This window comes from Euprymna scolopes, chromosome 7 (assembly GCF_053919585.1).
Source record: "Euprymna scolopes isolate OS-2025 chromosome 7, ASM5391958v1, whole genome shotgun sequence".
NCBI lineage: Eukaryota > Metazoa > Mollusca > Cephalopoda > Sepiida > Sepiolidae > Euprymna > Euprymna scolopes.
In genome coordinates, this window is record NC_136488.1 from 62,245,419 (window position 1) to 62,259,658 (window position 14,240).

Genomic DNA, 14,240 nt, shown 5'->3' on the forward strand with positions numbered 1-14,240 from the left:
TCTGAATACACTTTATGTAAAATTTCAAATGTTTTAAACCAAGAATTGGCTGAGTAATTTAGTAGAAACTGCAGAGGTCAAATTTTTTTTAACTTTGACCCCTTAACATTTGTTTTGGGCTGAAATCAAATTAAAAGTTTGATCCACGTCTAAGTAACCTACATCTAAAATTTTAAGTGTTTAGACCCAAAATTGGCAGAGGAGTTTGGTAAAGTTTGCAAAGGTCAAATCATTGACCCCTTGACAGCCAAATTTCTGGCCGAAAACTGATTATTGAGATTTGAGAAAATCTCAATACCCCTTATATCAAATTTCAAATCTGTAGACTGAAAATTGACAGTTATTTGGTAGGGAAATGTACACACACATACAGACAATTTCACTTTATAGATGTATAGATATGGTTATAATAGTTGTATATATTTAAATTGATTTTTAATTCAACAGGATTAAAGTACACTTATTTGTAAGAAAATGACATTAAAATAAGTTTTAAAAAAAACTTTTCTGAGTAGAGAAGTGATTTCTTCTTGCATTTGCTTATATGTTGTGTATATGTTGTATATTCATATTTAAATCCGTCTTTTTAACTCGACATGGTTAAACTACGTTTATTTGTAAGAAAAATGGGTTCAAATAAATTAAAACAAAAAATATTGCTGACCTTGTGTATGCTTTGAATAGCAGCAGTGGTTTTTAATATTTGACTTAAGACAGGGCAGCTATGAAATAGATAAGCAGACAAATGTTTTAAAACTGGAAGTCGCAACTCGAATATACAGTTTCAATGCCCAAGCAAGCTGATCTGAGTTTTATAATTACGCACACATATGCACATATACAGTTTCTGTGCAGCGAGAAATGCATCCATATAAATGAAACTGATTTTACTGTTTATTGTATTAATCTTATGGATTTCATTGTAATAAAAAGATATATTTTGATTGAAAAACTTGTCTATTTATTTGAAATATCAGTATTTTCACCAACGATTTTTTTACTGTTTGAAATGTCACAAATTGGAAAATTCTTACCAATGTTTTCTTCTATATACTTATAGATCAAAGGAGTTATTTGGCAAATTTTCCTTGATAGATTTGGCTGGTAAGTGTTTATCTAGTGTTGAGCTAGAATTTTATTTCTTTTACATTTTTCATCAATTATTTCGACATTATGTCAAAATTTTTCTAATATTACAAGATCTAAACTTCCTTTCGAAAGTGAGTTCATGTAAAATCTATGTGCACACATGAATTTGATGCAGATTTTGAAAAGGCAAAAACGTTTAAATATTGTTTTTTATTTGCAGGAAATGAACGAGGAGCTGACACCTCAAGTTCTGATCGACAGACGCGAATGGAAGGTGCTGAGATCAATAAAAGTTTATTAGCCTTAAAAGTGAGTCGACATTTGTTTTTTTTAATTGTTTTTCTCATCATTATTAGACAAATTGAATTTTGATTACTTTAAATCTGGAAAAGTGAAAAATTTGACAATTAAAAATGATTAAAAAAATTTTCAATAGTTTATACATTTGTTTAAAATAATTTGTATGTTTAATGTATCATTGGATATTTTACAATTTTTCCATGTTTAATGAATATTTACGTGATTTTCCTGTAAAAAAAAAAATATTTAAAATTTAATTAAAAACAGTCGCAGTAAACATACAACTGATGCCATAAGAATAGTTATAGTATTTTATTTTATTTTTTTCCTCAAACATAACATATTGCCAATAACATGTAAAGAGCTACTGTGATTATGACCCAAATTTATGGGGTGCAGCCTAGGTAGGGAATTGTATAGCAAGGTATTTGTTCACATTACATTTAAATTTCTGCATGTTGGTACAGTTAGGGGAGTAGGGAGAGAATTCCAAGGAAGTCTGAGAAAAGTTATAAGAATAGAAAGTTTTTCATCATCTGGGGATTTTTACAATGAAGGGGCTGGATTTTGCTGCTAATCTGTTTGAATAAGGATATTTACATTGAATTCCAAAGTGCAGTAATTTCATCGGAGAACATGTCTTGGAAGTATTTGTAAAACAAGCAGAAATGCCACATTAGAGATATAGGATTGAAATTTGGTAGACTGTGTGGGATCTTCTATATCATTTTTTTAATCTTTTGAGTTATTTGCATATTTGCAGACTGTTATCGTCATCTTCATAGCTGTTGTTTCACCACATTTCGGCCAATTATTCCTATTTACGCTTCGAGCCCATGGTGCAGTAGATAGAGGCATTGAATCTCTACAGTTCGAGGTGAGCATTATCTGAAGATAGTGGTTTCAATCTTACCCAAAGCAGGCTAGAGGATTAGTTGGCCAAAATGTTATGAGACAACAACAGCTATGGAAGGCAGTAATTACTGGAGATACAGTTAAGACTTAGCATTCCTATCCCATCACTGTAACCACCTGAAGAAAGCCAGAGGAATAATTGTCCGAAACATGGTGAAACAACAACAACTACTATGAAGATGAGGATAACAGTCTGCAAATAAGTGTGGGTTCTGTTAGAGACATTTAGAATAGCATTAGTATTTGGTGCACCTGCCCAGATGTGGCAACAGTGCCTAGGCAAATGATGGTTATGTAAAAAATATATAAGATGCTAACAGGTATGAAAATTTTCTAGCCCAATAGAAGGCACCCATCTTCTTTGCAACAAACTTGGCAGTATCTTTATGTATTCTAATTCATGTTGCCTATGAATATTAGGCTGAGAAGTTGAAGGATGCTATTAGCCATGGAAATTAGTGTTTAGAAAGGTTTCTTATTAAAATTGTTATAATTGTTGATTGCTATTTCTTCTACTGCTGTAAGGAACCTGTTATAGAAATCTAATCATTTTCTTTAAATTTATTCTATAGTAGATGTACTACGTTGCATCACGATTACCATTATTGATTCTATTTTGCTTTCGTTTGAAAAATCCATTAACTCTTGACATGTCTGTTAAGTTATTATAGGAGCAACCAGACTTGTGAAAAAGAATCTCAAAAACTATCTGGAAATATACCTGCTTAACCAAATGCAATAGAGATAGAAACAATTGCAGTTAAGGAGACCATTAGAATCTTAGGAAGATCTCTCGGTTGGAATGTATGAGATAGTTGTTGGGTTCTGCTGGGGGGGGGGGAGCTACTATACAAGGCAACAGAATGGAGTGTGTAAATATCTTGACTGAACTATCTGTAAAAAGTTGAATATAACTGTAGCAAGTCCTGGGAACATATTTCCAAACATTTTCTGATACAAGTCATGCACCATCCATTATGACTGCACTTCCTACAGATACATGTCTCGGAAACTGTGCCTGACAGTTACATGGAACAAGGAAAAAGAAGCAACTTAAAAGTTAGTATCCTAATTGATGCTGAGCTAAACAGAGCTGAAAGGGAAAAGATAACAAAATACCGAGATCTTATGTACGACATGAAAAGAAACTGGAATTTTTAGGAAGATCTCCATCGTTCCAGTAATTACAGGAACAACTGAACTTGTGAAAAAGTATTTCAGAAACTACATGGATAATATACTTGTGAAACAAGTGCAAGAAAGATACAAACAATTTCCCTAAAAAGGAATAGTTTGAATCTTAAAAAAGATCTCTCAGTTGGAATATCTGAAATAGCAGGTGAATGTCTGGCATCCAGTAGGATGTCCCACCAGCTAGAAAAAAATAAGAAAATAAAAACAAAAGAATAAGATATTCTTCTTGCATAAATAAAACAGAATAATATTGAAGTAAACAAATTTTACCGTTTAATTTATAAGGATGCTTGTAGTATGTAGATACTATTCAAATTAGATGGAAATGCCGAAAGAAAAACAAAACCAGTCAATCTTTATGTAAATGCTCAAGAAATAGTAAAGAGTGGTTGAATCATCAGGGTAAAAGAAATGCATAAATGGCTAGGGAAAATGACTTTTTCAATTAATTACAAATTTGTCTAAAAAAGAATTATTTTATTTTTTCAAATATAACTTAATTCTAGCACTAAAGTATCTCTTTTAGTTTGATTAAAGTATATAGAAATATATATATATTGCTTTAATATAAATAGATTGTGAGCAGATCTGTATAATTTGAGATCTATTTTTTTTCTAACTATAGGCATAACACAGTAATGGAATAACATGTTACTTACATCATTTGTTTAAGTTTTATTTTTTTCTAATCTTTGTTCTGTCATTTATTTTTTATCCTGATACTGTTGAAAAAATATTAGATAAAAATTAAAAACCGCGACCATTATGAATTTATTTTTTTCAAAATTTGTTTTTGATGAATATTGGCTGCTTACATACGGCCCATTTGGCATGATGGTTATTAATGTTTGCTAATTGGCAAGGTTCAATTCTTTTCCAAATCACATCAAAGATTAAAAATTGATACTTGCTTAAATCACCAAAGTTAAGAAATATGGAGCTTCGTCAATATCAAATGAGTGACTATTTTAAAATACCAGGCACTGTGTGTGGATAGACACCCATACATCCCTGCAAAAAAAAAACCCCCAAAAATCCTAATGTTGTCATTTTCCCTTACTGGGATATACATGCGATTGAAGATCGCTTAAGAATGTAATATTCACTAGAAACTTCCTCATTTGGAAGAAGCTGACTCAACTCACATTTCATTTCAGTTTAGTATCTAATGAAAAAGGATTCCTCAATTTCTCCAACTTTAATCAATGATTTTCTGTTTGTTTCTCATTTTTTTTTTTTTTTCATGCACCAAAAAAATAAATAGGAATCTAGTAAATACACAATTGAAAATTTGAAATGAATAGTGAGACATAAGATCATTTTATTTGCAATTTTTTGTTGTTTTTCCTCTACTTTAATGACTTTTTTTACAGGAATGTATCCGTGCGCTTGGTCGTAAAGGTGCACATCTTCCATTCAGAGCCAGCAAATTAACGCATGTTTTAAGGGATTCATTCACAGGAGACAAATCCAAAACATGCATGGTGAGTTAAAAAAAAAAAAAAAGCTTAATTTACTTCTGGTATTGAACCCTCAAACACTCCTGATTTATTATTTGGATCATTTTATCCTGATTTATTTGATTTGTTGCCAACTTATAAATCACAACGTTTAATAAATGGTGCATGTGAAAAGTCATATGGAAATCTGACCTCTCAGAATAGATCAAGAAAAACATTTTTAGAGCCATAGTGGAGATTGTGCTACTTTATGGTTCACCAGCATGGACTCTCAGTAAAAAACTTGAAAGTTAGTTGGAACTTACACTAGAACGCTTGGGACAGTGTAGAACTTAAACTGGAAAACATATCCAACCATTAGCCATCTGTATAGTCGGTTGCCCAGGATCTCTTTAGTAATAAGAGAAAGATCAACACAATATGCTGGACATTTCTACAGAAGAAAAAATGAGATCATCAGTAATGTGGTAATGTGGGATCCTAAACATGAAACCGCTAAAGTAGGAAGACCTGTCAAGACTTACACAAAATTGGCAGAAGACACTGGCTTACAACTTGAAGATCTTTTTAAGGCCATGGAAGAGTCAATTTGGTCCAAGCAACTTGCCCAATACAATGTCTATGCAATTATTTAATTAGTTGTGATGCATGGTAGTGTTGTGGAGATGATGGGTCAAACACTCAACATGGATTCCTGAATTGTTAAGCAATTTTACTGTTTACTTCCCTTTCACAATGGGAGGCCAGGAAAGTGGGATTTGAAAAACCAGAACTCTAATGAAAGAGCACTCTGGTCTGCAACCTCATTGGCATTACCCAATAGGGGTGCTTCAGGCGATCAGCAATAAACTAACCCTTTCTCATGCGGTAAGAAAGCAAAGTCTGGGAGGATGGATTGTCTAGAACTGCACAGGATATAGGAGCATACATCTCAGCCAAAAAAGAATGTCATTTCAATACAGGTTAAAATTCTCTTGACTTTAGTGCCAAGATAAAAACCCTCAGCTTTACTTTTCTCAACAAACGGCCCTGATACAAACTGATATAGAAAGTATGTTTGTGTATCCAACTAAAAGTTGCAAACTAGACAAGTCACACCCACAAAAACTGATATTCTTTTCGAGTATTGCATTAGACAGAATATGAATACTTTTTGTAGTGTTTTTTCCCCCCTTGGGTAAACAAGAAAAAAATTAGTCGACATTAGAACTTTTTTTTTTTTTTTTTGACAAGCTACCTTTTGGTATGAAATAGTACTTGTGAGAGGGGCAGGTGGATAGAGAGAAAGAAGTTTTAAAAGATTCTTCACACACTTAACTTTTCTGTTTAGTTATCCATGCTCCCAGGTAACGTCAAGTAACCATGTTAATCTTCTATAACTTTTCTTAATTTTTTTTTGTCATAAAAACAGGCAAAACAGCTTTTCTTTCATTTGATTATAGCACATTTATTAGTCAATTTTTGTTGAATTAGATGTTATATAAGTGACTGGAAATTATTTTTGAATTTCACATTCCATCACACTTAAGCCAGTTAAACCCACCTAGAGTGAGTGCCTTTGCTTTTTAAGTTTTATTAAATGTTCCCGGGAAGAAACTAGTATGTTTAATTTTCTAATGAAAATACTGTTCTTTTTATTATTTCTTATTTTATTTTTTAAAATTGTTTAAATTCTTTTATTTGATTTCAGATTGCAATGATATCGCCTGGCATGAGTTGTTGTGAACACACACTCAATACTTTGCGATATGCAGACAGGTAAGAGAGAGGATTTTTTTTTCATAGCCATGTTTCACATTTAGTGGCTATGTTTTGTCACACTATTTGTTTGTATGTAAAATGAATCAAACGTTAACTCTTTTAGACATCATGCTAATAGTTGTAAAAAAAAAAATAACGGTGACCTTTAGAAAATTGAATAGAATTTGGAAGCATTTAAACTGTCAAGTAGAATAGTCATTTCTAGCTTTAAAATTCTTAACAAATCTTCATGTATTAAAAGTTGAAATTTTGTAAGCTAATTATTTCCAATTTTATAGAGATTAAAGGATTACTTTGACAAAATTAGTTCTATATTTATAACAATTAATACCATACGGATGAAATTTAACTTCCAAAATTTTAGGTTTGGGGTTTGATAGCTTTATTTTTCAATATTCTATTGTTCATATGTTAAAGCAAAAGTTAACATTTTTAGTCATCACATTGCAAGTTTTCATTCTGTCCATTTTCATGAAGATAGAATTCAACTTGCTGATCATCTTTATAATAATTTTTTTATCTTTGTCATTCACCATTTTTTTTATAAATTTTGCATTTTGAAATAGTTTTCTCTTTTTGCGTACTGAACTTCACTTTTGGGAGTTTCAACCAAACATAATTGGATAAATTCATCATATTTCGTTTCACATGTGAACATATTTTAGAAATTGACTTCCAAACTAACATATCTCTGGACAGGTCTTTATCCTTCTTTTTCTTAAATTTAAATTAACAAAATAATTTACATATTGAACTTTGCATTTAGAATAAACAGAATTTTCCAATGTTGCTCAAATATTAAATAAAATAAAATGAAATGATAAAAACAAAGAAATCCAGTCTGGACACTTAGCACTTTTGTCACATTTGATGGAAATATATTGTCCATATATCAAAATTAATAATGGTGCACTATATTTACATTGACACTAGTTCCCATGAGATAACCAAAGTTAAGTGATATTGAGCCCGGCTAGTACTAAAATGGATGACTATTTGGGGATACCAGGTGCTGTATGTGCTCTTCACTTACCTCTGCATTGTTTCCAGTTGTCTAGGACTTGCCACTGAAATCAAGCAATGCTGATTCAGTGTGGTTGGAGATTGCGCAACCTTTGTTTCACAATTACCTGTACAGCCACACTTACAGGAGGTAACCAGTCTCTCAGGGCTGAGCAGAGGTCATAAATGGTGCTAATAAGATTTTAAATTGGTCCCAAAAAATGTTGACATTATAAAAATATATACGAAAAAAGCAGGTGAAATATTTAGTCTGTTAATATCAATAACATTGTATGATCACTTGTGTGTGCGTGTTCCCCGTCTTTAAGTGACTTGCACCTTTTTATTTTTATTTACTATTAATCACTTATTTATTGAAATCTAAATACAATGGCATAAAGTATCAAAAAGTTTTTTTTTTTTAATAACTATAAAAACTAACTTGGAAATTAGACCCACTGCAATGTGTTATAAACATATCTGCCATTTAATTTTTCTTGAGTAAAAAACAAATAGTTACCTGATCACCTTAAAAAATTTGAATGGTATTAGGAAGCTTTTAAACTGTTAAGTAGAAGAAAGTTATTCTTTAAAAACTTTAAAATTCTTAGTAAATATCTATTGAAAGTATTTGAAGCTGATCTCTATCTAATTTTATAGGCATTAAGGTACATATATATTTTAAGTACCCCAAAATGAGCACTGACAAAAAAAGGACACATTTTTAAGTAACGCCAGATTTTTAGATTTCTACTTCTTGTTAAGTCTTAAACCAAACAATATGCACTTTTCTCATTTTTCCATTACAAATTATTATTAAAGAAAAACAGCTTTACTATTAAAAGATAGGGTTTTATGGACAAAAAGGTTTTCTAATTAAAAATACATAGCAAAATGTGTTTGTAAATAAGACTGTATTTGTAACTTTACTATTGAACTTGTAAGCAGATACTGATAATACAAAATTTCATGATTTTTTTTTTAATTCTGTAAAGTTAGAAAATTTAAACAAATAGTTATGATTACAAACCGACCATGGATCTAACTCTGCCTTTGAGAGACAGTTAAATAGGTACACAATCTCTGCACAGAAAATATCTTTTTTTTTTTAAACTGTCCTTGACCTATCAGTTAGTAGAGGAGAAATTCTAGATTGATACAATTTTACTTTTCATGCTGATCCAGTGTCCCATTTTGGGGGAACTGGATTTTCCCTTCATTAAAAACTGATCTTATGTCTAATCTGTCCTAGTGGGGCAGACAAAATGTAACTTTTTTTTTTTTAATTAAAAATTAATTTTATCTTTTTAAGTAAATTTTCAAGGCCAGATTTTAATATCCCTTTCCAAAAAAAAAAAAAAAGTGGCATTCTGGATGGGGAGAAAAATTAAAATTGCTTCAATTTAGAAATTTTTCTTTAAAATAAATATAAAAAAGTAATAACACAATAGTTTTAATGAAAAAAAAAAAATTTATTATTCGTAAATAACTCTCTCCCACTTTTTTTTTTTGTTTTATTTAAACTGTTTTCTTTAAAGATCTCTGATTTAAAAAGTTATAAAAGTGTTTTGCTGTATTGTTTTGATTTAATCTGAAGTAAATTAAAAAAATTCAGTGTTACTAAAAACGTGTCCCTTTGGTTGGTGCTCATTTTTGGGTGCTGAGAATTCATGATACAAAATTAAAATCTTTGACAAAATTAGTTAGTTTTATAACAATTTTGTTTAATGATTTAATGGCTCGACAATACCGTAATAATTAAATCTAACCTTCAAAATCCTATTTAAAAAAAGTGCAAATGGAAACACTAGGTATGTTATAGAAAGTAATTCAATTTGAAAAAAATCATTTGTTGAAAAATCAGGGTTCAATGTTTAGATTGAAAATTGAGCAATACTATGCCAGCAAAGGTGCAATTGATATTGATTTGGTTTTGAAGTCTGCATAAGATTTTGCAGAATCTCTTATTTATATAGAAGTTGAGTTTCTTGAGGCGAAACTTTTAGTATGAAAGTGCAAATGAAAAGAATTTCAACATGAATAGTCATATGACATGAGTTTAAGTTTAAAAATTAAATATAATGTTTAAAATTTTTATTTTTTTGTTTAACTTTTCTGTATTTGATTACCATTCTGTGTTTTGGGTTTAATTTGGAATAAATAAATCTGATAAAGATATAATCCTTAACAGAGCAAATCGATCCAAATTATAAAAGTTCTACACAGTTAAGAGGTGTAATTCATTATAAATCTTCTTCCTTCCTTATTGATCTGATATAAAGTTTTATGTAACCTGTATTCCTTATCTCTTATTCATTATATATATATATATATATATATATATATATATATATATAGTGGAGGGGTATGGTAAAAAAGAAATCAGTAAAGTGCTCAATTGTAAGAATGTAAAAGCTAAAATATAAATTATATATGGAATATATAATGTATAATTCTAAATATGTTGTCTGTATATATTAAACCATTTTTGTTCATAGATATTTTACAAAGAAATTAGAACTTTTCTCAGATCTATAATAAAAACCAATTTATTTTTCAGAGTCAAAGAACTTGGTGCAGGAGGTCCATCTGATGGTAGCAAGATGCTAGATGCAGTAGAGCCTCCGTCTCACATTGGAACCATGTCACCACAAAACAGTGATTTGGCTCTCATACAAACCTCGAACGTATGTTTATATCTTTTGCCATTATTTATTTATTTTTTTCATTTTTGGTTCCCCGATAAAAGGAGAGTGGACCTGTAAATTATTCACCCTTGTCTGTTCGTCCATTCGTCCATCCACACTTTTCTCAATAACTATGCCTTGGAATTTTTTGAATTGTATGCGGGCTTTATTATCTGATTCTAGACCGTTTTTTAGTCATGGGGAAAGTGTTCTGAACATTAATTCCAAGTTAATTCATATTTTTATCAGAATCCATATGATAGAATAAGAAGTATCTAGTGATGTCAAAATAATTAGAGCAACGTAGATTAGTTTCACTTAGTGCAAGGATATCTTGGGAATTTATTAGAAGAAAGGATTCAACATCATTGATGTTGATTCTAAGTCTTCGGATATATTTGTGAAAAAGGAGGTGAATTTGTCAAATATTACTATTATGGATTCTGGGCAACACGGATTTAACAAAAGACAAAAATTCTTTTTCCCAGGGCAACATTGGGTTTAAACACATCTGCTCAATCTAAGATCTTGAGCACTTTTGGATGTTATATAACCCTAAATGTAATCTCACATATATGACCTGTTTTTTTTTTTTCCTTTTTTTTTTTTTTTTTTTTTTTTTAAGTGATGAGTGAAAAAATAATACTTTGGATGCTTCTAGAGCACTACTAAAACCACTCTTTCCAAGTTTCGTGACCCCCCCCTCTCCCTTTGAAGAGTTTTATTTATTTCATTATTACATAATTATATTGAAAAGCTTGACCCAATGACAAAACCTGCTCCATAGCCCCACTTAGGAGTGCAGTTGGAGATTTGGGAACTTTTTCATTATCTTTAGTTAATTTTACACTTTTAGATTTGATGTAGATTCTTTAATCTTTCTGTCTGTAGGGAACACATGCACAGACATTATGTATATCTGTGTCTTATATATATATATATATATATATATATATATATATATATATATATATATTAGTAGTATTCACCCAGTGTTGCCCATGTGAAGATATATTGCTGATCAGAAATAATTTCAAGTATATTTAAATGTTCACAATTTTTACATTTAAAAGAAAGTTAAAAAAAAATAACATTTGCAATATAATGTCGACTAATAATAAAAAAATGTTGGCATGTTGATATTTTCTTAAAACCTACTTGTTGAGTCTGTAAAATAGTAAATGACTCGTGTATTTGAACTCTTAAAACTACAAATAAAAATATTTAAATGTTTAAACCTTTTTATATACATTATTCATTGAGATATTCTTTGTTTATTTTATGTAGTCCATTTTTAAAAAAGAAATTGTACCTTTATGTTCTAATATATTTCAGTTATATTATGGACCTAACCAATAATTTCCCCCAGTGGTTCCAGATAGAATGGAAGGTTTTTTAGATTCTGCAAAACATTTAACCCTTATAACTTATTTCAATGTTCAGTTTACATATTGATTTCTGTAATTAATGAACAAACATTGATATTTATATAGATTTTTTTTTTTCTGGGCCATATAAATTGATATAATTTTCTTCTTTCTTAGGAAGAAGTAACTGATGAAATGCTGACGTTGCATGAAGTGATAAATCACATGCAAGAAATGGAAGACGAGTTATTAGATGACCAGAAGAATGTTTACGATGTAAGTATTACCTTTCGAGTTTTTAAAGATAAAGCAAAATTGAATACCAAAAAAAATTAGGACAGCAATATAATGGATGATTTTGTTGAAATGGACTGAGTGACATGTGTGGTTTTAGTGTCCATAATACACAAAGCTAATTTTAAATAATTTAACTGCTGAACAATAAAGCTGAGAAACACAGAGCTCTCTCTCGAGCTCTCTCTCTAAAATTGCAAAGTGCTTTCTTTTTTGTTTGTTTCTAGTATCCGCCGTGAGGATTTACGAATAAGACCTTCTAAATGGACTGTGGTATTAAAACTATGCTTACAGGGATTATGTGAGAACAGCTGGTACAAGTTGTCATTGTAAACAAAACAAGGAACCTGGCATTATATCTTGTTCAAATTTAATTCAAGAACTTCTCAACTCGTCAGTAAGCATACTGGATTATATATCCAGCATTCTCCCTTCATTTAACAAATGATCAAATTGAATTTATTGGCGATAAAATATTGCTGAATGCAACAAGCTATCTATAAAAAAAAGATTTTTTTTAAATGGAGAGGGTATGTAAATCTATTTAGTCTGCACGCTTGTCCATTTTGAATTTGGATATGGTAGATATCATGATTTTCTCAGCTGTTCCATGAAGTCAGAAAACGAATGGAGAATTCTGCCTTTCTTTTGATCAGATGAAATCAATGAGAGTGCATCTATGGGTGACTGCAAAGGCCATTACTTGGTGATGGAGTAAAAAAAAATAATCTTTGATTTAAATTTCCATTGATGATGTGGACAACAAAGGTAGGGATTCCATTTTGACTTTGCCAAAATCACTTTTTCATATCTTTCAGGTATGCAGTTGATGTGGAATGATTATGGCTATGAATACAGCCATTCATGTCTTCTACAAGTTAGTGACAGTTCTGTGATGGCAAGTTTATTAAAAGTTTACAAAAATCAGTGGCATTTCTGGAATTTTTTGATTATTTTGATCTGTTTAGCATTTGTACATGACTCCTAACAACTATGCCAAATAATAAAGAAAAGAAACACCAGACAACAATGTAGAACAAATACAAAATTACAAAGAATGCAACAATGACTAAAGGAAAATATAAATAAGGAATAATCTTACTTAGAAAAGTGGTTTTCTGCCAATCTCTACTTCAAAGAAACTTTTGCAGAAATGCATATTGATATAACAAAGCACGTGTTTACGAAGATTGTTAACAATGTAGGATACCAAGATCGTGATGTGATTTATGACCAAAATCAGACAAAGGTCGCATTTAAATAAGTCTTCTGATATCTATTTTTCAAAATAAATTAGTAAATATGAATTTGTTAAATATAATTGGGATGGTAAAATGTCTTTGATAATTTTAAGATATATCTGTCGTTTTCAAAAAGAAAACAAACTAAAAGTATGCTGTAAAAATGGAACAAGGAATACAAATTCATATGTGTGTGTGTGTGTGTGTGTGTGTGTGTGAGTGAGTACCATGGGTGAGAGTAAGGAGTTCCAAAAGGCAGAGAGGATGGTAGGGAAGCAAGCCATGTATTTACAAATTATTTGTTTGTCGCAATATCTTAGTAGTGAAGTTAGGTATATGGAATCTGTGTGCATCTTAAAAATAGATGAGTATTGGTCCATGTAACCAAGATAGCTTGGTTAGGAAAGAAATTTTAGTGGCATAAAATTGTTTATAGAATGCTGAGTGACAAGACTGTCATGAAAAAGGTAGTTGGAATGTTTAGGATAATGCTAGTTGAGGAATTAGGCTGTGTATCTGTGAAATTGGAAATAAAGAATAGTTTAATCCAGCCAAATGAAAACTATCCATACACACATAGATGCATAGCAAAAACAAAATTTAAAAAAAAACAAAAACAGAAACATTACTTTCCAATATGACCAGAATCTTACTATATTCTATATTTAACTACTTTTTAAATATATTTAAATTATTTTCTAAGAATTTTACCAAGGTAGGTAACTCTGTTCGTGAGGTAATTTCGTCTGTGTAAACACTCAATGCATAAATGTTATTTTGAATCTCTTTCTGTTCACTGTGATCACATAATGTATTGCATTACAAAATTACTTATAATTTTGGTGTATTTCAAATTCAATTGATTAAGCATGTGTACATAGTGTGATTTATGCGCGCAACACCTGCCCAGTGAGGGTTGAGTACATGTTA

At 30.4% G+C, this 14,240-nt stretch overlaps 1 protein-coding gene across 2 annotated transcripts in view; it reads left to right on the forward strand.

The window, feature by feature from the left end:
- LOC145279763 (kinesin-like protein KIF2A) overlaps positions 1-14,240 on the forward strand; it is a 139,602-nt gene that overhangs the window by 107,315 nt on the left and 18,047 nt on the right. For both annotated transcript variants that reach the window (XM_080131070.1, XM_080131071.1), the window contains 6 exons: positions 1,061-1,104; positions 1,310-1,398; positions 4,872-4,982; positions 6,649-6,716; positions 10,282-10,408; positions 11,953-12,051. In XM_080131070.1, the coding sequence (XP_079987196.1) occupies positions 1,061-1,104; positions 1,310-1,398; positions 4,872-4,982; positions 6,649-6,716; positions 10,282-10,408; positions 11,953-12,051 (538 nt within the window). The remainder of the gene's footprint in view (positions 1-1,060; positions 1,105-1,309; positions 1,399-4,871; positions 4,983-6,648; positions 6,717-10,281; positions 10,409-11,952; positions 12,052-14,240) is intronic.